General features: G+C 43.6%; 1 protein-coding gene across 1 annotated transcript in view; it reads right to left on the reverse strand.

Moving 5' to 3' along the window:
• CFAP54 (cilia and flagella associated protein 54) overlaps window positions 1–25,605 on the reverse strand; it is a 216,676-nt gene that overhangs the window by 107,471 nt on the left and 83,600 nt on the right. The window contains exons 28-32 of the mRNA XM_084646844.1: window positions 25,370–25,516; window positions 19,891–19,990; window positions 12,976–13,065; window positions 4,631–4,757; window positions 462–573 (exon numbers count right to left, since the gene is read on the reverse strand). Of these exons, the coding sequence (XP_084502970.1) occupies window positions 462–573; window positions 4,631–4,757; window positions 12,976–13,065; window positions 19,891–19,990; window positions 25,370–25,516 (576 nt within the window). The remainder of the gene's footprint in view (window positions 1–461; window positions 574–4,630; window positions 4,758–12,975; window positions 13,066–19,890; window positions 19,991–25,369; window positions 25,517–25,605) is intronic.

Genomic DNA, 25,605 nt, shown 5'->3' on the forward strand with positions numbered 1-25,605 from the left:
GTATGGGTTACAGATGACCTGCAACAACTAAAGCTAAGAGAGTGGAGACTAAAGTGATGTTACTGATCCATAAAGCCCTAAATGTCTTGAGACCTATCTATTTGAGACAACACCTCTCTTCGAGTGTGATGGTAGCACAGTTGTAATCAGTGGAGGCGCTCATGCTAAAGTCCCTTCAGTTTCAAAGGGAGCCGCTGAAAAGGTATTCTCTGTGAATTTTGGAATTCATTACCCTTCATTGTCTGAAATAGCTTATATCTGTTGGCCTTTAGGGAATATTGCAATGCCCATCTTTTTTCCTGGGCTTTTAGCCCGGGGCATATTCAGATTTGGAATTTGCATCCCAAAGGCTAGGAAATATGCCTGTTTCCATTCCTGATGTTTAATTTTGTTTGTATTATTGAACTTATATTGTTGCTGTATGATAATGATATATAGCTTTAAATAAAAATACAACTCACTTTTTGGAACTCCATTACTGCTGTTGTGTGCTGCTTTGCGTCTTCAGATACACTGAGCTCACTTATTTCCTTTGCCAAAGTTCCCTTGATACCAAGAAAGTGGTTATTCCTCCTAATAAACCAGCAACAACATTAAATGTTAGTAATATATTAATTAAGGATCTGTCTGCAGGAAGAGCTAGGGTACTTGGAATTCCAATGGACTTCAATGGGAGTTGTGGGTGTTCAGAATCTCAAAGAAGTCTTATCCTAGTTTTTTTAAAGTCTTTGCAGACTCTACTGTATATATAAAGGTTTATAGATAGTTTAATTACATCAAACATTATTTTTGTTCTTCCAGTTGCATTAGGCCACTCTCTCCAGCCTAATTATCGGCAGGGATGGTAGCTCACTAATACTAGTGATCCAGGGAAAACTCTCAAAAAGAAAAGGAGTACTTGTGGCACCTTAGAGACTAACCAATTTATTTGAGCATAAGCTTTCGTGAGCTACAGCTCACTTCATTGGATGCATTCAGTGGAAAATACAGTGAGGAGATTTATATACACACAGAACATGAAAAAATGGGTCTTACCATACACACTGTAAGGAGAGTGATCACTTAAGATGAGCTATTACCGGGGGGGGGGGGGGGGGCGGGGAAAGAAAACCTTTTGTAGTGATAATCAAGGTGGGCCATTTCCAGCAGTTAACAAGAACGTCTGAGGAACAGTGGGGAGGGGGAGAGGAATAAACGTGGGGAAATAGTTTTACTTTGTGTAATGACTCATCCACTCCCAGTCTCTATTCAAGCCTAAGTTAATTGTATCCAGTTTCTAAATTAATTCCAATTCAGCAGTCTCTCGTTGGAGTCTGTTTTTGAAGTCTTTTTGTTGTAATATTGCGACTTTTAGGTCAGAGATCGAGTGACCAGAGAGTTTGAAGTGTTCTCTGACTGGTTTATGAATGTTATAATTCTTGACATCTGATTTGTGTCCATTTATTCTTTTACGTAGAGACTGTCCAGTTTGACCAATGTACATGGCAGAGGGGCATTGCTGGCACATGATGGCATATATCACATTCATAGACGTGCAGGTGAACGAGCCTCTGACAGTGTGGCTGATGTGATCAGGCCTTAGGATGGTGTCCCCTGAATAGATATGTGGACACAGTTGGCAACGGGCTTTGTTGCAAGGTTAGGTTCCTGGGTTAGTGGTTCTGTGGTGTGGTGTGTGATTGCTGGTGAGTATTTGCTTCATGTTGGGGGGCTGTCTGTAGGCAAGGACTGGCCTGTCTCCCAAGATTTGTGAGAGTGATGGGTCGTCCTTCAGGATAGGTTGTAGATCCTTGATGATGCATTGGAGAGGTTTTAGTTGGGGGCTGAAGGTGATGGCTAGTGGCGTTCTGTTATTTTCTTTGTTGGGCCTCTCCTGTAGTAGGTAACTTCTGGGTACTCTTCTGGCTCTGTCAATCTGTTTCTTCACTTCAGCAGGTGAGTCCTGTAGTTGTAGGAATGCTTGATAGAGATCTTGTAGGTGTTTGTCTCTGTCTGAGGGGTTGGAGCAAATGCGGTTATATCGTAGAGCTTGGCTGTAGACAATGGATCGTGTGGTGTGGTCTGGGTGAAAGCTGGAGGCATGTAGGTAGGAACAGCGGTCAGTAGGTTTCCGGTATAGGGTGGTGTTTATGTGACCATCGTTTATTAGCATCGTAGTGTCCAGGTAGTGGATCTCTTGTGTGGACTGGTCCAGGCTGAGGCTGATGGTGGGATGGAAATTGTTGAAATCATGGTGGAATTCCTCAAGGGCTTCTTTTCCATGGGTCCAGAGGATGAAGATGTCCTCAATGTAGTGCAAGTAGAGTAGGGACATTAGGGGATGAGAGCTGAGGAATCGTTGTTCTAAGTCAGCCATAAAAATGTGGGGTATGCGGGTACACATGCGGGTACCCATTGCAGTGCCGCGGATTTGAAGGTATACATTGTCCCCAAATGTGAAATAGTTATGGTGAGGACAAAGTCACAAAGTTCAACCACCAGGTTTGCCGTGACATTATCGGGGATATTGTTCCTGATGGCTTGTAGTCCATCTTTGTGTGGAGTGTTGGTGTAGAAGGCTTCTACATCCATAGTGGCCAGGATGGTGTTTTCAGAAAGATCACCGATGGATTGTCGTTTCCTCAGGAAGTCAGTGGTGTCTCTAAGATAGCTGGGAGTGCTGGTAGCATAGGGCCTGAGGAGGGAGTCTACATAGCCAGACAAAAACTCGTACAGATACAGACAGACATCATCTTCCTTTCCAAATGCAAACAGATGGACATCATACCAAAAGGACTGAAGGTAAAAAATCCATTACAATCTACATACCACACAGACTATGCTGACAGCTTGTGCCACACGCTCTCAAAGGAACTGCGGAACCACCTGATCAACATCCTCTACAGCAAACGGAAAGATTAAGAATGAGCTCTCAAAAATGGATACTCTCATAAAAAAACAACCTTCCACACAAATTTCCTCGTGGCTGGACTTTACTAAAACTAGACAAGCCATTTACAACACACACTTTACTTCTCTACAAAAGAAAAAGGACACTAAACTATCTAAACTACTACATGCCACAAGAGGCCACAGCAATGGTTCCCTCAACCCACCCAGCAATATTGTTAATCTATCCAACTATACTCTTAGCCCAGCAGAAGAATCTGTCCTATCTCGGCACCTCTCCTTCTGCCCCTCCACCCCCACGAACATGATACAGTTCTGTGGTGACCTAGAATCCTATTTTCGATGTCTCCAACTCAAGGAATATTTCCAACACACCTCTGAACAATATACTAATCCACAGAGACCGCCCTACCAACACTACAAAAAGAAGGATTCTAGGTGGACTCCTCCTGAAAGTCGAAACAACAGACTGGACTTCTACATAGAGTGCTTCCGCCGACGTGCATGGGCTGAAATTGTGGAAAAGCAGCATCACTTGCCCCATAACCTCAGCCGTGTAGAACACAATGCCATCCACAGCCTCAGAAACAACTCTGACATCATAATCAAAAAGGTTGATAAAGGAGGTGCTGTCGTCATCGTGAATAGGTCAGAATATGAACAAGAGGCTGCTCGGCAGCTCTCCAACACCACTTTCTACAAGCCATTACCCTCTGATCCCACTGAGGGTTACCAAAAGAAACTACAGCATTTGCTCAAGAAACTCCCTGAAAAAGCACAAGAACAAATCCGCACAGACACACCCCTGGAACCCCGACCTGGGGTATTCTATCTGCTACCCAAGATCCATAAACCTGGAAATCCTAAAAGTCGCAATATTACAACAAAAAAACTTCAAAAACAGACTTCAACGAGAGACTGCTGAATTGGAATTAATTTAGAAACTAGATACAATTAACTTAGGCTTGAATAGAGACTGGGAGTGGATGAGTCATTACACAAAGTAAAACTATTTCCCCACGTTTATTTCCCCCTCCCCCCCACTGTTCCTCAGACGTTCTTGTTAACTGCTGGAAATGGCCCACCTTGATTATCAATACAAAAGGTTTTCTTTCCCCGCCCCCCCCCTCCTGCTGGTAATAGCTCATCTTAAGTGATCACTCTCCTTACAGTGTGTATGGTAACACCCATTTTTTCATGTTCTGTGTGTATATAAATCTCCTCACTGTATTTTCCACTGAAGGCATCCAATGAAGTGAGCTGTAGCTCACGAAAGCTTATGCTCAAATAAATTGGTTAGTTTCTAAGGTGCCACAAGTACTCCTTTTCTTTTTGCGAATACAGACTAACACGGCTGCTACTCTGAAACCTGTCATTATGCAAGGCACTGCATTTAGCCGTATGGCGTGGAAATCTATCAACTTCATGAAAAAACTGTCCTCCTGATGTCACTGCCACACACCCAATGGCCATATTGCTGAGTAAAGTCTGTAAAAGAGACAGGCTTGGGCAGCTATTCTTGACAGAAATGGGCTTTACACAGACCTTAGCAAGGGAGAAATATCCCCTCACAATAGGGTGTAGTCTCTGAGGCTGTATAGCTCTTGAGGTCCATGGAACTTTAGCACGCCAGTAGCCATGGACGCAGTATTACCTGGGATGGAGCCCTTATACTTTGTTGTATCTGGAATTCTGAAGACAGAAACCAAAATTATATGTTACTACTGTAATTTAAAGTTACCTTCTTAAGAAATCTTTCACACTGCCTGTCCATTCCAGTATTCGTTGAAATTTCTCTTCATTCAGTGCTTTGTGCAAAACTTGAACAAAGAACTCAAGGAAACGAGGTTTCTTCCTGAATTTCATTACTATGTTAAAAATAAAATAATATGGAATTATCGTATGCTTTCTTGTATTAATATTCTAATTGTTTTCTGAATTCTGCTTTATATTACTACTTTTTATTAGATGATTTCTCAAGGCATATATTTATATTATGTTGCTCATAGAAAAGGCAAACAATATGCTAATATTGAAATCAGATAGTTCAATGTATACAGGATATAATCCATAAAACATTTTACTATCCAGTAGACACTGATAGTAGCAGAACCTCCCAAATTTGCACAAGTGACTATAAGACCTATTATAAATTACTGAATTTTGTGAATTAGAGAGCAAGTGAAGAATAAAAAGCGAGGACAAAATATCACAAATGCATTTTGTTCATTTAGGTTCCAGTCTTGCAATGAAAACCATGTTAGTAAAGGTAAAACACAGTTCTTGCTGCAGGATATAAGTCTTATTTTGCCAATTCTAGATTTGTTTTAATTATTTCTAGTTTACACTCTGTGCTATCTGGCCAGGCCTCTCTCCTCTTTGTTACCAATAAATTAAAAATACCTTTAGTCCCAATTTAGTCAGTGTTAAGATTATGGTGAATTATGTTCATTTTACAGTTTTGCCCCTGTCAAGGTTCCTCCCCCACTCTGAACTCTAGGGTACAGATGTGGGGACCTGCATGAAAAACCTCCTAAGCTTATCTTTACCAGCTTAGGTCAAAACTTCCCCAAGGTACAAAATATTACCCCTTGGACAGGCCGCTACCACCACCAAACTAATACTGGTTACTGGGGAAGAGCTGTTTGGACGCGTCCTTCCCCCCAAAATACTTCCCAAAACCTTGCACCCCACTTCCTGGACAAGGTTTGGTAAAAAGCCTCACCAATTTGCCTAGGTGACTACAGACCCAGACCCTTGGATCTTAAGAACAATGAACAATCCTCCCAACACTTGCACCCCCCCTTTCCTGGGAAATGTTGGATAAAAAGCCTCACCAATTTGCATAGGTGACCACAAACCCAAACCCTTGGATCTGAGAACAATGAAAAAGCATTCAGTGTTTTACAAGAAGACTTTTAATAAAAAATAAAAGTAAATAGAAATAAAGAAATCCCCCCTGTAAAATCAGGATGGTATATATCTTACAGGGTAATTAGATTCAAAAACATAGAGAACCCCTCTAGGCAAAACCTTAAGTTACAAAAAAGATACACAGACAGAAATAGTTATTCTATTCAGCACAATTCTTTTCTCAGCCATTTAAAGAAATCATAATCTAACACATACCTAGCTAGATTACTTACTAAAAGTTCTAAGACTCCATTCCTGTTCTGTCCCCGGCCAAGACGACTACAGACAGACACACAAACCCTTTGTTTCTCTCCCTCCTCCCAGCTTTTGAAAGTATCTTGTCTCCTCATTGGTCATTTTGGTCAGGTGCCAGCGAGGTTACCTTTAGCTTCTTAACCCTTTACAGGTGAGAGGAGCTTTCCCCTGGCCAGGAGGGATTTCAAAGGGGTTTACCCTTCCCTTTATATTTATGACACGCCCCCCAAATCTCAGCTAGGGTGAAACACTGGCTGGGATTTCTTCCTGGAGCTCTAGGAAAACAGAGTTAATAAGACACATGCATCTCTAAATATACTACCAAGTACATAAAGACTAACAATATTTTCCACATCTCAAGGACGATTTTAACCAGTTGATTCTGGGAAACTTTCACGGGAGAGTGCATCAGCCACTTTGTTAGAAGCTCCTGAGATGTGTTGGATGTCGAAATCAAAATCTTGGAGAGCTAAACTCCACCGAAGAAGTTTTCTGTTAGTTTCTTTGACGGTGTGAAGCCACTTTAGTGCAGCATGGTCGGTTTGCAGGTGGAAACGCCGTCCCCAAACATATGGGCGTAGCTTTTCCAGAGCGTAGACAATGGCATAACATTCTTTTTCAGTGACTGACCAGTTGCTTTCCCTCTCAGACAGTTTTTTGCTGAGAAACACTACAGGGTGGAATTCTTGATCAGGTCCTTTCTGCATTAAAACTGCTCCCACACCACGCTCGGATGCATCTGTGGTTACTAGGAACGGTTTGTCAAAGTCTGGGGCCCTTAGTACAGGGTCAGACATGAGTGTCGCTTTAAGCTTGTTAAAGGCCTTCTGACACTTTCCGGTCCACTGAACAGCATTTGGCTGTTTCTTTTTGGTTAGGTCTGTCAGTGGGGCAGCGATTTGGCTGTAGTGCGGTACAAATCGTCTGTAATAACCGGCCAAGCCTAAGAAGGATTGAACCTGTTTCTTTGACTTTGGGACAGGCCACTTTTGGATAGCATCCACTTTGGCCTGTAGGGGGCTGATAGTTCCTTGACCCACCTGGTGTCCAAGGTAAGTCACTCTGTTTAGGCCTATTTGACACTTCTTAGCCTTAACAGTTAGTCCTGCCTCCCTTATGCGCTCAAGGACTTTTTGTAGATGTTCCAGGTGGTCTGCCCAGGAATCCGAAAATATGGCCACATCGTCAAGGTAGGCGACTGCATATTCTCCTAATCCCGCTAGGAGACCATCTACAAGTCTTTGGAAAGTGGCGGGTGCATTTCGCAGCCCGAAAGGGAGTACATTAAATTCATACAGCCCGAGATGTGTGATGAAGGCTGACCTTTCCTTGGCAGATTCATCTAGCGGTACCTGCCAGTACCCCTTGGTTAAGTCCAAGGTAGAGATGAACTGGGCCCTTCCCAGTTTCTCTAATAGTTCATCTGTGCGTGGCATGGGATAGTTGTCTGGGCGAGTTACAGCATTTAGCTTATGGTAGTCCACGCAAAAACGTATTTCCCCATCTGGTTTGGGAACTAGAACCACTGGAGATGCCCATGCACTTTCAGAGGGGCGGATTACACCCATCTGTAACATATCCTGGATCTCCCGTTCTATAGCAGTTTTAGCTTGAGGAGACACCCGGTAAGGTTGGACCCTAATTGGGTGAGCATTACCTGTGTCAATGGAGTGGTATGCCCGTTCAGTCAGTCCTGGGGTGGCTGAGAACGTTGGCGCGTAGCTAGTGCACAGCTCCTGGATCTGCTGTCGCTGCATACGCCCAAGGGTCATGGAGAGGTTCACCTCTTCCACACCACCAGCACATTTCCCTTCGTAGTAGACACCTTCAGGCCACTCAGCGTCGTCTCCTCCCTGGGCTGTAAACTGACAACCCTTTAATTCTCTGGAATAAAAGGGCTTTAGAGAATTAATATGATACACCTTAGGCTTTCGGTTGGAGGTGGGGAATGCTATGAGATAATTAACAGCTCCCAGGCGCTCCTGGACCACGAATGGCCCTTCCCACGATGCTTCCATTTTATGGGCCTGGAGCGCCTTTAAGACCATGACCTGGTCTCCTACTTTGAAGGAACGCTCTCTGGCATGTTTATCATACCAGGCTTTTTGCTCTTTTTGAGCATCCTGTAAGTTTTCTCTAGCAAGGGCTAAAGAGGTTCGGAGGGTGTTTTGTAGGTTGGTTACAAAGTCCAGAATGTTAGTTCCTGGAGAAGGTGTAAATCCCTCCCATTGCTGCTTCACCAACTGCAATGGCCCCTTAACCTCACGGCCATATACAAGTTCAAATGGGGAAAACCCTAAACTGGGATGTGGTACAGCTCTGTAGGCAAAGAGCAACTGCTGCAATACTAGGTCCCAATCATTGGAGTGCTCATTTACGAATTTACGTATCATGGCCCCCAAAGTTCCATTAAACTTCTCCACCATGCCATTTGTTTGATGATGGTAAGGAGTGGCAACCAAGTGATTTACCCCATGAGCTTCCCAAAGGTTTTTCATAGTTCCTGCCAGGAAATTAGTCCCTGCATCTGTGAGGATGTCGGAGGGCCAACCTACCCTGGCAAAAATGTCTGCTAGTGCCTGGCACACACTTTTAGCCCTGGTGTTGCTTAGAGCTACTGCTTCCGGCCATCGGGTGGCAAAATCCATGAAAGTCAGTATGTACTGCTTTCCTCTGGGTGTCTTTTTCGGAAAAGGACCCAGAATATCCACAGCTACTCGCTGAAATGGAACTTCAATGATGGGGAGTGGCTGGAGAGGAGCTTTGACCTGGTCTTGGGGTTTTCCCACTCTTTGGCACACCTCACAAGACTGGACATAGGTAGAAACATCCTTGCCCATTTCCTCCCAGTGGAATGACCCCCCCAAACGGTCTTTGGTCCTGTTCACCCCAGCATGGCCACTAGGGTGATCATGGGCTAAGCTCAAGAGCTTGGCCCGGTATTTAGTTGGAACTACCAACTGTCTCTGAGGATGCCAGTCTTCCTGGTGTCCCCCAGAAAGAGTTTCCTTGTATAAAAGTCCTCTTTCTACAACAAACCTGGATCGATTAGAAGAGCTGAGAGGCGGTGGGTTGCTCCGTGCCGCCGTCCAAGCTCTCTGGAGGCTTTCATCTGCTTCCTGTTCGGTCTGGAACTGTTCCCTTGATGCTGGAGACATCAGTTCCTCATGGGATTGTGGACCTAGGCTTGGTCCCTCTGGAAGCGATATAGGGGATGGAGCTGTTTCTGTTGACTGTGAACCGCTCTCCGCTGGTGCGCTATGTTGGGATTCAGGCTCCAGCTGAGCCTCTTGTGTAGGGTTATCGGCTGCTGCCAGTTCAGGTTCGGTGGGGCCCTCTGGTGTTGAGGTTGCAAGTACTGGATTCAGTGCTGACACGGGGTCTGGTGTTGGTTGTTTGGCTGGTTCCGGTTCTGGGACTGGTTCCGTCTGGGTCTCTGGGACTGGATCCACTACTGCTGTTGCAGACATTGGCCTGGGGTCCAGGTCCATCACCTCTGACTGGGTCCTGATAGAAGTTTCCGGAACAGAGCTAGGCCTCACGGCTTGTTTAGCCTGGCTGCGGGTGACCATTCCCACCCTCTTGGCCTGCTTCACATGATTGGCCAAGTCTTCCCCCAACAGCATGGGGATGGGATAATCATCATAGACTGCAAAAGTCCACATTCCTGACCAGCCCTTGTACTGGACAGGCAACTTGGCTGTAGGCAAATTGAAAGAGTTGGACTTGAAGGGTTGAATCGTCACTTGGATCTCTGGGTTGATTAAATTGGGGTCCACTAAGGAAGCATGGATAGCTGACACTTGAGCTCCGGTGTCCCTCCACGCGGTGACCTTCTTCCCACCCACACTCACAGTTTCCCTCCGCTCCAAGGGTATCTGGGAGGTATCTGGGCCTGTGGACCTCTGGTGTGATTCCGGTGCAATGAACTGTAATCTGTTGGGGTTCTTGGGGCAGTTGGCCTTTACATGCCCCAGCTCATTACACTTAAAACATCGTCCAGCTGACGGGTCACTGGGGCGAGAAGGGTTGCTGGAGAACGGGTTGGTGGGACGATAAGGGGTCTGGAGGGTTCTTTGGGAGGTAGGTGGGGCTTTGGGCGGCCCCCGGTAATAGGGTGTGGTCTGGGGTGGTCCCTTCTGGTCTCCGCTCCAACTGCGACCAGTTTTCTTCTTCTCTGCCACCTCCACCCATCTGGCTCCAATCTCTCCTGCCTCAATTACAGTTTTGGGTTTCCCATCTAGGATGTATCTTTCTATTTCCTCAGGAACACCCTCTAAGAATTGTTCCATTTGCATTAGGAAGGGCAAATTTACTGGAGATTCAACACTTGCTCCTGATATCCAGGCATCCCAATGTTTTACAATGTGGTAGGCATGTCGGGTAAATGACATGTCTGGTTTCCACCTTAGGGCTCTGAACCTCCGACGAGACTGCTCGGGTGTTATCCCCATTCTGACTCTCGCCTTGGATTTAAACAGTTCATACTTGTTCATGTGTTCTTTAGGCATTTCAGCTGCCACCTCAGCTAAGGGTCCACTGAGCTGCGGCCTCAGCTCTACCATGTATTGGTCAGTAGAGATGTTGTACCCAAGGCAGGCCCTTTCGAAGTTTTCTAAGAAGGCCTCAGTATCATCACCTGCCTTGTAGGTGGGGAACTTTCTGGGATGGGAAGTGGTACCTGGAGAAGGATTGCTAGGGTTTGTTGGTATAGTCTGCTGGGCCTTTATCCTCTCCATCTCCTCCACATGCTTCCTCTCTTTTTCCTTCTCCTCCTCCGTCAGCCGCATGAGTTCTATCTGTCTTTCATGTTCCCTTTGTTTTTCCTCAGCCTGAAATTTGGCTAATTCCAGCTGTAGTCGAGCTGAGGATTTGCCCATTCTAACCTCTCTGTTTTTAACTAACTTTACACCCGAGGTTTAGAAATAAACAAACAAAACTTGGCTGTAAAATTTTGCTGTGCTGGAATAGAATACCTATTCTCTGATAGTGATTGTCAGCCTACAGAAAAAGACAATTCCCTTGTCTCTGCTCTGGGCCCAAATTAAAGCAAAAAACCTCCAACTATTGGAAACCTGCTTACCCAGCCCAAAGGAAAAAAAATTTCTTTTCAAACCTGTGCTCCTTGTAAAACAAAAAAAAATCAAAATCCTAAAAAAACCCTGCCACTTTTGTCTCCAGGCAAATGGGTAGAGCACACACCCCCTATTTACTTTTAGGAAGAAAAGAAAAAAAAAACAAAAACCTCTGGGTTGGAAGACTGTGAATTTCCCTGCAGGAGTTAAGTACCCTGCCTCTAGGCAAAGAAAACCTGCAATTCACAAGATAATCCCCTTTTGTCTCTGCTTGGCCACAAAGCAGAGAGAAACCAAGCTGCTTTCAGTTTCAAAGCTGCCTTCTGGACTTCCTAAAAATTCCTTTTTAAAATCTGTATTTCTAGTTCAAAAAATCTCAACTGGATCTCAAAATGATTTCAGGTTAATCCCACCACTGTGCCACCATGTCAAGGTTCCTCCCCCACTCTGAACTCTAGGGTACAGATGTGGGGACCTGCATGAAAAACCTCCTAAGCTTATCTTTACCAGCTTAGGTCAAAACTTCCCCAAGGTACAAAATATTACCCCTTGGACAGGCCGCTACCACCACCAAACTAATACTGGTTACTGGGGAAGAGCTGTTTGGACGCGTCCTTCCCCCCAAAATACTTCCCAAAACCTTGCACCCCACTTCCTGGACAAGGTTTGGTAAAAAGCCTCACCAATTTGCCTAGGTGACTACAGACCCAGACCCTTGGATCTTAAGAACAATGAACAATCCTCCCAACACTTGCACCCCCCCTTTCCTGGGAAATGTTGGATAAAAAGCCTCACCAATTTGCATAGGTGACCACAAACCCAAACCCTTGGATCTGAGAACAATGAAAAAGCATTCAGTGTTTTACAAGAAGACTTTTAATAAAAAATAAAAGTAAATAGAAATAAAGAAATCCCCCCTGTAAAATCAGGATGGTATATATCTTACAGGGTAATTAGATTCAAAAACATAGAGAACCCCTCTAGGCAAAACCTTAAGTTACAAAAAAGATACACAGACAGAAATAGTTATTCTATTCAGCACAATTCTTTTCTCAGCCATTTAAAGAAATCATAATCTAACACATACCTAGCTAGATTACTTACTAAAAGTTCTAAGACTCCATTCCTGTTCTGTCCCCGGCCAAGACGACTACAGACAGACACACAAACCCTTTGTTTCTCTCCCTCCTCCCAGCTTTTGAAAGTATCTTGTCTCCTCATTGGTCATTTTGGTCAGGTGCCAGCGAGGTTACCTTTAGCTTCTTAACCCTTTACAGGTGAGAGGAGCTTTCCCCTGGCCAGGAGGGATTTCAAAGGGGTTTACCCTTCCCTTTATATTTATGACAGCCCCCATTAATATTTTGGATTCTATTGTGTTAATCATAAGAGGAGGCACAGCCCAGATTTCATATACCTCATATTTTGCATTGAAAACATGAGCAAATTTGAACTTCAAATTTTAAACTCTTCTTCATTAAAAAGGAGTTTCCAGTTGCAGAAAAGGCATTGCTCTTTATAGAAAAATTAACAAAACATTCTATTTTCAAAATAGGCCCATTTTCAAGTTAATCAGCCAATGTGAAAAAACATCAAATTTTCAGTAAAGTCATAATTTGTTGCAAATATTTCATGCACATATAAATGATCTGCATAAGGAACATTAATAACTATATTGCTTTCAAATGATAAAAGGATAAAAATGGAAAAAATGTTTTCAAGTTGTAAAGTGCTTATTACAAACAATGAAGAATAAAAATAACTTCTTAATTATACCTATTACTTTATCAGTATTGGATTTTAAAGAAAAGAAACGGACAACAAAAGCAAAATCCAATTTTCCTACCTTCCCTGTAGGCATTGTTTGCTGTCCAACATGAAATTATAGGGTAGAGAAAAAAAGGATCTTCTTGTCCTGTAATCTCTGGTCCAGTACCTAGATTGATGACCAAGTTAAATAAATCCATAGGACAACTAATAACACAAAAATGATATGTTTTTTTCTTGAACTGCAGTTGAAGACCAGAAAACACCATCCTTTAGCCCATACTTTATGCTATAAAGATTTCTCACTACTATCACTACTTTTAAAATACTTGTTCTTCTAACCTTTTGAGGAAAAGAGAGGGAAGTTATCTACAAACAGATGAAACAGACTAAATGTTTTGAAGGCAATGTCTTTCAATGATCAACACTGGTCACATTTCCTGAATATGGGACTTACCTTATAGTAGTGCATAAAGGCAAACAACTGTAACTCTTTTATATATAACTGTGACGGGGTGAACTCACCCTGCACTGGACGGGGAAGGGTTAACTCCTCACTGTGGGCAGAGTTCATGTCCCTACTGGGCATGCTCCAGATGTAGCACCAATATAAGAAGGAGCAGTGCATCTCAGTCTGGGCTGACCATGGGAGTGGAAGGATGCTTCTTGCTGGCTTCTGCACAGGAACTACTAGAGCCCTGGACCGCGGAAGCCAAAGGTGCCGAGACCAAGCAGAAGCCCAGCTACCTGGGGATGCCCCAGGGAGATCTGAGCTACAGGAAGTTGCACAGGCCAAGGAACCCTGAGATGCACAGACCACCACAAGTATCATGGTAGGATGTAGCCCAGGGGGGAATAGCCATTGTCCCCAAGATAGTCAGCATGTTGTGGATGGATCCCTGCTGATGCAGCGGTGGACACACTTGCCACTGACAGAGCCCTGGGCTTGGATGTGGTGCAGCAGGGAAGGCCTGGGTCCCCTAGCCTGGCTGCCACCCACCCCAACTGGCCAGTGGGCCACACAGCCCTGCCTGGAGGCAAACCCAGGGTATCTCTATTGACTTTAGTTGCTAGGCCTCACTGCCCTACAAACCCAGGGTATGACTATTAACTCTGGCTGCAAGGCCTCACTGCCCTGTGAGCCTGGAGTAGTAGTTCTAGTGACACTGGCCACTAGGCCTTGCTGCCCTGTGAACTAGGGTAATTCTATGGACTCCGGCTCTTAAGCCTTTATGCCCTGAAGAGAAGGGCTACCTCACTGAATCAGCATGAGGCGCTACTACCCTGTGGATCAGGGTGATTATATAGACTTTGGCCACAAGGCCTTATAGCCCTGCGGATCAGGGTAACTCTGTTGACTTTAACCCCTAGGACTCACTGTCCAGAGGCAGAGGGCAACTCCAAGGATGGGATGAACTCACCCTACACTTGATGGGATCCCCCCACTCATCACAATAAAATTTTAGACAAAAGCAACACCAGACCTCAGGCAAGACCTGATCATGGTTGAGAGTATGGGCTGAGGAGTTTGTGGATTCAAGAATCAGGGGTTAAGACTTCGTGTTTGCAGACTGTCTCTGTGTGTTAGAGCAGAAAGTCCACAGAAAGCTGGAGAAGCAGCTGTGAGCAGGGCACTGAAGGGAAGCAGATAGACAGAGCTTCTTGGAGAGGCACCCTGAGGGATTTTTGAGAAAAGAAACTGCCTGCTGTTTTTTCCACTGAGTTCAGAAAAGCAGAATTATACATCAAAGAATATACCTGGCTTGTATCATCAATTTTTCCTTCTAATGGAACAGGGGCTAACATCTCAGGCCGAATGAGCAACAATACCTATTTTAGCTATCGCCACCATTGCAATACCTCTGAGCACCTCACAATCTTCAATGTATTTATCTTCATAATACTTTTGTGAGGCAGAGCAGTGCTATTATTCCCACTTTATAAATGATGAACTGAGGCACAAAGAGACTAAGTGACTGACTTGATCAAGGTCACACAGGAAGTCTGTGGCAGAGCAAAGAACTGAACATGGGTCTCCCAAGCCTCAGGCCAGTGCTCCACCACTAGACTATCCTTCCTCTCCTATATACATTATCTGTGTTAATGATTATGCTATGCAATTTGCTGTTATAATAGCATGATTCAGGTAAAGACTTTACTTTTCCAATCTATTTTACGCTTAGCTGACTTAAGATGCCCAAGTCTATAAATTCAAAGTTATATTTCAGGGTTTTTTTACATATTGCACTAATGAAGATTTTTGCTTTTCTTTTTTAAACCTTTACCTGTATTTTCCATACACAAATACAAGCAGATAACTATATAGCAAGACCAAGTGCAATTTTTCAGACATATTTTGCCAATACCTATAGACTACTTTCTGTCTTGAAGTACACATATTTGACAGTCTACAAGAATATATTATGTACCTAAACCCAAAAAGGATCTACAAGACAACCCCCTTCCTAGAAATAAAAAGGGTAAAAATTAAATGAAACAGAGATAGGAATGTGGGGAAAGAACTGGCATAAGACTTAGATGCCATAATTACTATGGCATGTATGTCTTTCATACATGATCAGAGATTGTATCTTTTCTAGTTGTTCCTGTTAGTTCAAGTTAGTTTCTTGCTCAGTGCTGGGATAGCTAGCTCTTTAAGCCAGCTGAGGAGGAAGCAGTATCTATTTTCATCATCTGGAAAAGATCCTTTTAGACATTAGAAAAAAGAGGATGAAACAATTTTGATGTTGATTACAAGCACTAACTCTTCTAATACAATCAACAGACACAATCTGAGTGAATGTGGAGAGTTAATACCCAGCACTGATGGAAGCGCTTTAAATATACTGCTTCAGTAATATACAAAGTAGTTTTAGAAAGTGGCATAGGAAAAACTGGCTCTCTGTCTCCACTTCCCTTTGGTGTGTTTGACAAGATCAGCTGTGAATAAGCATTTTGGGGTCCAACAGTGTCTGCTTAAAATTTTAATTTGAGAAAATCTTCAAGAGAGGGAGAGCCTGAATTGTCCTTTTTGTTGTGGCAGATGGTTTCCCAGGTTTCTAGTGAAACAGGCACATTCAGTTCTTGCCCCAATTTCCCTCTTAGATCGTCATCAGGGGGATGCTTCAAGGTGTAGATCCACTTACAAGAATTTCCCTCAAAGTGGTTTTTGTTACCATATTTGTTAATAATGTGCTCTAGCACAGAGCACATGGTGCTGGATGACCTAACTGTATTCATTTGGATAGCTGTTAGCAGGGCATCTAGCATTTGTTATAAATGCAGTCATCGGGAGACTTGTCTATTGCTTTGTATTATGTCTTTTATTCTGAATATCCTTTTTCCTAACCAAAGATTTGTAAATGTTCCTTTATCTTGAATTTTTCTGATTTAGATTTTGTGTTTATTCATTTAAATGTTGCAGATACACCTGCATTACCAAGCACCACACTTTAGAAGCACATCGAGTACTGCACATCAAATTGTTGATCAAAATGCAGTCTTCTTTAACATGGTACAGTATTTTATTAAAGAGCTATTTAATTTGAATTTAACTTGCATACCTCAGTAAGGCCCCAATCCTACAACTTGTTCTGCATGAGAACATGCGTCCATCTCTGTGGAACAAGTGGCAGGATCAGGACCTAGCTGAGCTACATATTTAATTGGATTGCTGTGCTTTCTTTTTCCATTTGTTACAGAGATATTTTCATTGCCAACATGCAAGGAAGCATAAGAAGGTCAGATTTGTAATTAATATGGAACAATCAGTAATGACTCCAGAGTTAGAGTTTTAATCAGGATTTCCATTTCAGGTCCTATTCTCAGACTCGTCTAACCCTCACCTAAACTTGGCACACAAACAAACTTATAACCTAAACATTTTCATTTTTAATGCAGGCTGCACCATTTGTTTAATTGAACAAGCCATTACTGAATTAAAAAGGCAGTGAAATGTAAACAAGTTTGTAAAAAAGAGCAACTTTCTGGGGTGAACATTTCCTTCACCCCTGGCATTTTCAACCATTGCTACCACGGTTTGCAACGACAAACTTCAAAGCAGACAAGGCATCGGTGGCCACCAATGATTTCAGCCACCATGTTGACTAGTCGTCTATACATGCTCTGAGCACAATATGGTGGACAAAATGTTGCCAGTTAGTGACACTTTATCAACAAGAACTCCCTTCTTGGCTATCGACAATGGAGCTGCAATTGTTTTAGGCTTTTACAGACAACGTCACATATAAGCAGCTGCACCTGGGGTAGCAGAGGATGTGCTTGAAAGCAAGAGGCTGTTGCTGCTACAACAAAAGATGACTAGGAAGGGCACAGAAAGGAGAAGCTATGCTCCTACAAGACGTGAGGCGGCCTTGATGGGAGGATAATTCCCCTGAGGAGTACAGCAGGCCTGTCACAGGGAAATCAGCCAGGGCACAGAACTCCCTGCTTTTCCAGCTCGTGTTTGGACAGCAACTTGTAGCTCATCTCTACCTTCTCCTGGAGAGCAGCTGAAAGAGTGGGGAATAAAAACGTATTCTGTGTATTTCTCCCACTCAAGCCTCTAAAAGTAGGGGAAGAAGTGAAGAAGAGAGATTCTGGAAATGAACAGAGGAAGAGACTGACACTTTTACTGATCACTTAATTCACCTTTTAAAACAAAAGAATTAATAAGGACAGAAAATGATTGAGATGAAGAAACAAATCTTCAAATAAGGCTGAGATGTATTCTATTCAAGGAATGTGAAAGAATGAGCGCACAGCACCTTTAAGCAGGGTGAGTGGGTATTTACCTGGCTGGCCGAATGAAGGGAACAGTGCTTTGAGGAGAGAAGAGGAAAACTGCTGCAAAAAGGGTCATCATGGTCGCTGATTCATCCCGTGGGAATGAAGGGTTTAAAAGGGGCAGCTCTGCGTCTGAAGCCTCCCCTTTACACAGAGCATACTGAGGGACATCACAGTTCACATTCTGAGGAATCTAAGCGGCCTTGCTCAAAGCAGCATTCTTAATAGCAATTTTGGTGCTTTTGGGATCAGTGAGCTAATCCCTGGGTTCTGTAGGTGCACTGGGGGGCTGGGAGAGGGAGAGCGGGATTTGGAGTTGTGTGGTATACACTGTCAGGGACAAGCAGGAATATTAAACTTGCAATGGTCAACTGATCAAGGAGGCTGGGGAGCATCTGTTATCTTACAGAAAAGCTGTAAGCTTGGTTCTGCCCAGCAGTGGTGCAGCTGAGTATGGGGGCATAGGCAATTCTGGCAATTGGGCATTGGCATTCAGAAACATATGACCCATGTGTGCAACCTTGGGTGGTGAGTCAACATTAACATGTTGTGATTTCATTCCAGATGTTGGAAGACTGGCCCTGGAGGCGGTGGTGTGGCTCTGTGGGCACAGGATTGGGCGGGGGTGTTTAAGCACATAGGTGTATGTTCTAGTGGCCTGGGAACCAGGGGTCAGTGACAGGGCAAGCCTGCATTGGCCTGGAAGGAGAAGCATTTATTGGGCCAGCTGATGCCATGCTGTGCGCCATAGCAGTCACTGGCATGATGTGGCACACCTTGGAAAAACTATTTGGGAATGTGTAAAGGGGTTCAATTACTGCCCAGAACAAGAAGGGACTTGTTGTCGAACATGCATTAACAAAGGGTCTGGCAGGGAGCCATGGGGTGCCACCTGGTGGACAAGGCATGACAAATGCTAACGGGGGGCGGGGAATTCCTTGGTCATAAAAAGCTCACCAATTTGGACATCTTGGGGGGCACCAAATTATTGAGGGAGGATGGGGTTCCCTTGTAAAGCTTTGGAGCCCATTTTTTTTTTGGCTGGGGCAGTGAGAGATGTCTGGGAACCCAGGTGGGCTTGGGAGGGGGGGAGGCAGCCAAGCTAATTGCTGGCACCTCCTTGTGGCAGATGTCCAGTGCAGGTACTCCATAGGAAAGGTATACAGTGACTGGATGAATGGCTTGGAGAAGGACTTAAAAAGAGGGTTCGTTAAAAGGAACAAATGGGGGGCAGTTGGGAACTCTTATGATTGGTACAGCAGGGAGCCATTCCCTCTCCCTCTCCCCCCCCCCCGCACACATTTTTATAGCCCACCTTAACCCTGTTACGAGGGGGGCGGATGGTAAGGTTCAGGCAATGGATTTGCTGGAGGAACCTGGATGGAAAAGGAGGGGGAGCTGGAAGAAGTCCCCCTGGTATTACAGAATAAACATGGGGTTACCTGCACTGTACACTTTTATCTGCCGGGAAGTACCAGACATCTAATAATACAGTTGCAGCCTGATTAAACTCATGTCAAATGTCTCCTGTCCTTCTTTCGGCATAGCTGGACAAATAATCCTTCCTTAACTGATCCAGTATAAGGAGCAGCTAAACATTTCAGTTATTATTATGAATTATGTATGTACTTGTATGGCTCTACTGTGCTAGGTCGTAGACAAATGAAAAAAGACAATGACCAAAGAGTCACATGTGACTAGTAATTAGTGACGCTAGTTCACTAATAGACTCTGAAAGACTAGACTTTTAAAATTTAGTGTTTTGATAGATTGGGTCAATTATATTTACTGCTGCAGGAACTTAAAATTCAGAATGGCCGTAAGTCATTAGATTCTCAAACTAGATTGCTCTGAAAAAAACCATACAGGCAGTCTGAACAGCTTGAGGTAGAATATAGCGTAGAGCCCCAGTGCAACCGATAGAGCTTTTAAGAAGTGTATTTGCTTGAATGCAGCAACCGTAGTTGTTAATGAGGAATGAGATATTGAAAGGAAGGGAAGACTTGGTGAAAACAATGCCCTATGTTACTGCCAACCTAAATGACACAACAGAAATCATATATTTGGTTGGTTATATTGCATCCCTCATTTTCCCTCTTAAAAAGAACCAAAGAACACACAAGCACTTATTTGGCAAAACCATTCTTGAATGCAAAACCATGAGAAACAGTAGAGAGAAGGTTAAAAAATACTTTGCTAAAACATCTACCTGGTCTTGTCAATTTGAGGAGGTTTGATTCCAGAGCTGCTAGGTTCTCAGCTGCTTTTTCAACTGCAGCTGCTTGTGACTTCTTTTTACTGTAAGGACTCTAAGAATATCAAGTTATAAATTATTAATACTTAGAATTTATGTAGCTGTAGACAGCAGGTCAATGGCAGAGCCAGGAATAAACCCCAAGTCTCTTAATTCCCTGTTTGGTGTCCTAATGTATGTTGTTTATGTTTTTAATGTAATTTTTTCCAGTGACAACTTCAGATATGAAATAAATTTCATGTAAATTGTGATTTACAGATATCGACTTTCTGTATATTGAATTATTTGGGTATAATGAAACTAAACCAAAAGAGAAAGTTAAAATGACTTAGGGTCTTGCCAGAACTGTAATTTTTTAAAACATATTTAGGGGGAAATATACTTAAAAATACTTGTGGTTTCCTGTCCCTTGCAAACCCTGAAAAGTCCAGGATGCTGATAACACGGCAGCTTGCACTATCTAAGCGTGCTGCAGAAAAAAATTCTGTAACAAAATATTACTGACCTGATGAAAGGGAGCTCTCTCATGGGCCTCTAATTTTCCTCATCTGCAGGGGACACACATCCTGCACCAATTACTACTGTCCAAAGGCTAACATGTGAGTCATTTGCATGGGGAGATAACTTGTTTGTATTTGTTTGGCAACTTGGGTAAACAAGAGAGAATCTTCTGCCCATCTGTCAGTTCTGCTGGTGGTGGCAGGCTGCTTACAATGTGTCAGTTGCAGCATCGAGGTTGTTCCCTATAGTTTGTCAAGATGGGCTTTTGTCACTTCTGAGAAGTGTTTTTATAAGGCTGAGGGAGTGACCTTTGGAACCAACTGTGCCCGGTTTCTCTCACTAGCTAACAGATCCCCTTCAGAGCTCAGTTAGAAAGTAGTTGCTTTGAGTTGTATATTTCTTTCCTAACTGAATGTCATTCAGACATCTCGGGAGTCACTTATTTCCTTTATTAAGGCACTGAAGCAGCTAATTGACATATTCTGTGATTCTCACAGTGTCATGGCCAGAAGCTTGATTGACTTATTTCATTTGGGTGGGATAAGCTAACTGCTCCGCTCCCAGTAAGGGAGTGTAGTGGGGTGGTCACCCACTCCTGCCCGGAGGGGCTTAAAACAGCCCAGGAGAGGACTGTGGCTGGGGGCAAGTAGCTCCCAGGCTGACTGGGGAAGTAGGCACAGCTGGGGCCACACCCCAAACAGACCACAGCTGTCCCTTATAAAAGGGCTGTGAGCCAGCTGCTCAGACAGTCTTCTCTAGCTATGGAGAGAGTACTAGAGTAGATGTAGGGCTGGGGAAGGCCAGAGGAGCTGGGAGGCTCCAGGCTGGAAGCCTGGCAGATAGCCTAAAACAGAGTACTGGGGTTGGAACAGGGCAGCCCAAGGGTAGGCGGAGGCAGCAGGTCCAAACCCCCCCCCCCCTTGCCTGTGATGAGTGGCTTGTACCCTGCAGTCCGCCCCAGTGAATGGGGGCTAGGTGGTGACTGGCAATAGCCATCTACTGAGATGAGGTGGGGATGGGGGGGCTCCTGGGGGGGGGAATAGCTCAGTGGTTTGAGCATTGGCCTACTAAACCCAGGGTTGTGAGTTCAATCCTTGAGGGGGCCATTTAGGGATCTAGGGCAAAAATTGGGGATTGGTCCTGCTTTGAGCAGGGGGTTGGATTAGATGACCTCCTGAGGTCCCTTCCAACTCTGATATTTGATGACCCAGAGACTGTGGGGGTACTGCCAAGGGGCAGGACCCAAGGGAAAGGGGCACTGGGGTCAAAGAGGGACATGGGGGGGCCAGCAACAGGCAAGACACCAGCTGACAGGCTAATTCCCTGGATGACCTGCAGGAGACTCTGCCAGGTGAATCTCATATAGCTACAGGGAGAAATCTAATTATTAGTCAGATAATATCTCCCACGAAATGCCTTCCACTCCTCACTTGGTGAGGGGAGGCAGAGTATTAGGGAGGTCTGTGTTTGCAGAGCATTGTGGAAGCTGTAGTCCTGCTAAGGAGCCCAGGGAGAAGAATGGACACCTAAGGCATTCACAAAGCACCCCAACAGCATATTTGAATAGAAATACTTCAGATTTTGGAGAAAATATTTTGGTTTTTGAACAAAAATCAAAAACTTTTAGGATTTTGGACATTTGATTTTTTTGACAAAACTTAAGCTTTCTTCAGAAAGCTGACACATTTTGTATGCTTTGTCGGGGGTGGGGGAACTGCTGGGAGAAAGCAGCCAGAAACTGTCAGCAATAGCAGAGGTAAAAAAAAAGCTGAATCAGGGACCCGGTGACTCTGATGTCATCCTTCTCCAAATCGTTTGTACAACATTCTTCCCCCTGTGCTGACTGGCTGTTTGCTCCTACTTCCTCCAACCTCTCCTTCAGGCTCTTCATTTTGGCTTGACTTCACCTGCTTTCCATAACACTCCTCCTTCCCCCTCCTTTTAATGTTCCATCTACTTTCCTTATCTCTCTTTTCAGTTGATTCCCTTCTCCTCTTCTCTTCTCTCCTCCCCCCCCCCCAAATTAAACAGGCAGAAAAATAAGAGAAACAAAGTTGTGGAACTAACAAGACAGTTACCTGTATATTGTATCTATTCCCTCCAACCTTTTGCTATCTTCTCTATTTAGGTTGTAAGCTCTTCAGAGCTAGGACTGTTTGTACTGTGCCAAGCATAACAGGGTCCTGATCTTTGCTAGGAGCCCCAGGCTCTACTGCAATACTACTACTAACAGGATGTAGCTACAAATGAGGGAATATCCCTCAAATAAGAAGCACCAATTGCAGAGGCTAATTTGGGCTGACCTGACTGACTGTTTATGGTATCAACTGCTGTTATGCTCAGTAGGGGTTTTTTCAGTGGGCAATAATTATAAAAATCAAAAAGCCCTCTCTCCTTAGCTCTTAAATATCACAGTCCAAGGATAGAGAGTTGTAGTCCACAGATTTGAGTCAGCACTTTTCATACCATTAGTGACTGACCTGGAGATGCTCTGTCATAATTTGAGTACTCTGTGTTGACATGCTTATTTGGTGGGGGGAGGTTTATAGGACTATAATGACTTAATACAACATGAGGCTGTCAGGACGGGAAAGAATGGCTCCGGACAGGCCACCTTTCCACAAACAGTTGAGGGCTGTTAAAGGACAATGCCAGGACTATTAACTTGGAAGATTGGTTTGTATCAGGACAAAACAAGCCTTCAGACACAAGAGATCAAAAGACTTCTGGCAGATTTTAAAAGGAATGCTCTTTAACAGGGGGCAGCTGTGTGGGGGGAACCAGGCAGAGACAAAAGCACCCACTGGAGTGTCTGAAGATGCTAGGTTTCAGAGTAGCAGCCATGTTAGTTTGTATCGGCAAAAAGAACAGGAGTACTTGTGGTACCTTAGAGACTAACAAATTTATTAGAGCATAAGCTTTTGTGGGCTACAGCCCAATTCATCAGATGCATAGAATGGAACATATAGTAAGAAGATAGAGAGATGTCTGTCTATATCTTATATGCAGAGAAGGTGGAAGTTGCCGTACAAACTGTAAGAGGCTAATTAGTTAAGATGAGCTATTATCAGCAGGAGAAATACTGAAGCAAATACTCTCCAGCAACCACACAACAAAAACACTAACCCAGGAACCCATCCTTGCAACAAAGCCCAATGCCAACTCTGTCCACATATGTATTCAAGTGACATCATCATAGGACCTAATCACATTAGCCACGCCATCAAGGGCTTGTTCACCTGCACATCTACCAATGTGATATATGCCATCATGTGCCAGCAATGCCCCTCTGCCATGTACATTGGCCAAACTGGACAGTCTCTATGCAGAAGAATAAATGGACACAAATCTGACATCAGGAATCATAACAGTCAAAAACCGGTAAGAGAACACTTCAACCTCTCTGGCCACTAAGTAAAAGATTTAAGGGTGGCAATTTTGCAACAGAAAAACTTCAAAAACAGACTCCAGCGAAAAACTTCTGAGCTTGAATTAATATACAAACTACATACCATTAACTTGGGTTTGAATAGAGACTGGGAGTGGCTGGGTCATTACACACTGAATCTCTTTCCCCATGTTAAGTATCCTCACACCACCTTGTCAACTGTCTAAATGGGCCATCTTGATTATCACTAAAGTGTTTTTTTTAATCCTGCTGATAATAGCTCATCTTAATTAATTAGCCTCTTACAGTTTGTATGGCAACTTCCACCTTCTCTGTATATAAGATATACATAGAGATACATCTATATCTCCTTACTATATGTCCATTCTATGCATCCGATGAAGTGGGCTGTAGCCCATGAAAGCTTATGCTCCAATAAATTTGTTAGTCTCTAAGGTACCTCAAGTATTCCTGTTCTTTTTGAAGATGCTAGACCTTCCTACACTACTATCAGAGGTAGTAAGCCTGCAGGTAAGAAAGAAGTCTGTAGACTGTTTTAAAATCTTTTTTTCTAAATCCTTTGTTCCTCCTGATAAAGAGTACTTTCGATTAAAAAAATCTGTCTGGTCACTGTACATCCCTGCTCTCAGACTCCTGAAGGGAAGCAAAACAAGTACCTGAACTCGGTCAGTCCCATAGGGTAAGCACAATTGATACACCAGTTACTGTCACCAAGGGCCCAGTGGGAAAGTGGAATTGCAGAATTCCCCACCCTGGAACAGACGAAGGCGCAAGGCCCAACACTTGAGGAGGTGCTCTCAGAGAGACCAAAAATGAGACATAGGTGCAGCTAGCCATGTAACTTTGACACCATCTTTTTCCTTCCTGAGAAGGACTTTAAATCATCACCTTCAAGAGTGAGAGACAAAGGGAGGAACAATGGTATAACATTTTATGTCTCTTTGAGGAAAGCTGATAGGAGCCCACACCTCCAGAGGACCATCAACATGACTGATGATTGCAAGGTTCACTCGAGCCTGTGAAGTACTCTGACTGCATGATAACCTCAAGGGAGGGCATATACAGAGCCAATCCCTGTGTTGTTCTCTTGCAGCCCCAGGCAGAAATGCACTCAAGTCTGAGAGGGATGAAGTGGTTTGTGGAGAAGGAAGGTGCCATCAACAGCACCTCTGAAGATGTGCAGCAGCAGCAATGAGAAAGCTAAGTTTTTCTCCAGTTCAGTAAACTTGGGATACTATTTTTTCAGCGTTTCTTTAGCTCAGCAGTTTCACCAGTTATTTATTTCTTCATCAATAGTGTTTCTGAAGACAAGGTATGAAGTGCAGTATTCAACTATGAAAATTGTTTGATTAAAATTAATTTCAACTTTCCATGGATGTAAGTGATCTTCTATGTGATCTCTGATATATTAAAGAATGTATGTCTTTAAATTTCTTACACTCTCCTATCAGCAATGTTTTGATGAGGTGCTAGTATGCAACATCCTACTTATAGAAAAGAAAGGGAAAATGAAAAAAAGATTACCTCATCTTCTGTTTCTGTGTCAATTTGCATTTCTTCAATACTACTGAATTTAGACTGTCCGTGGGATGTTTGTGAGGAATCCAACAATTTTTTCCCATAGTTAATAATAATTAATGCTAGTTCATATTCTTTCCATGAACGCAGTACCTGTTAAACATGTATTAATTAATTTTTTTCTTTTCACATAATAGGTAACATTTACATTTTTCCTTCGTTGTTTAACTGGGAAATATATG

The sequence above is a fragment of the Lepidochelys olivacea genome (assembly GCF_965140295.1).
Source record: "Lepidochelys olivacea isolate rLepOli2 genome assembly, chromosome: 1".
Classification (NCBI taxonomy): Eukaryota; Metazoa; Chordata; order Testudines; family Cheloniidae; genus Lepidochelys; species Lepidochelys olivacea.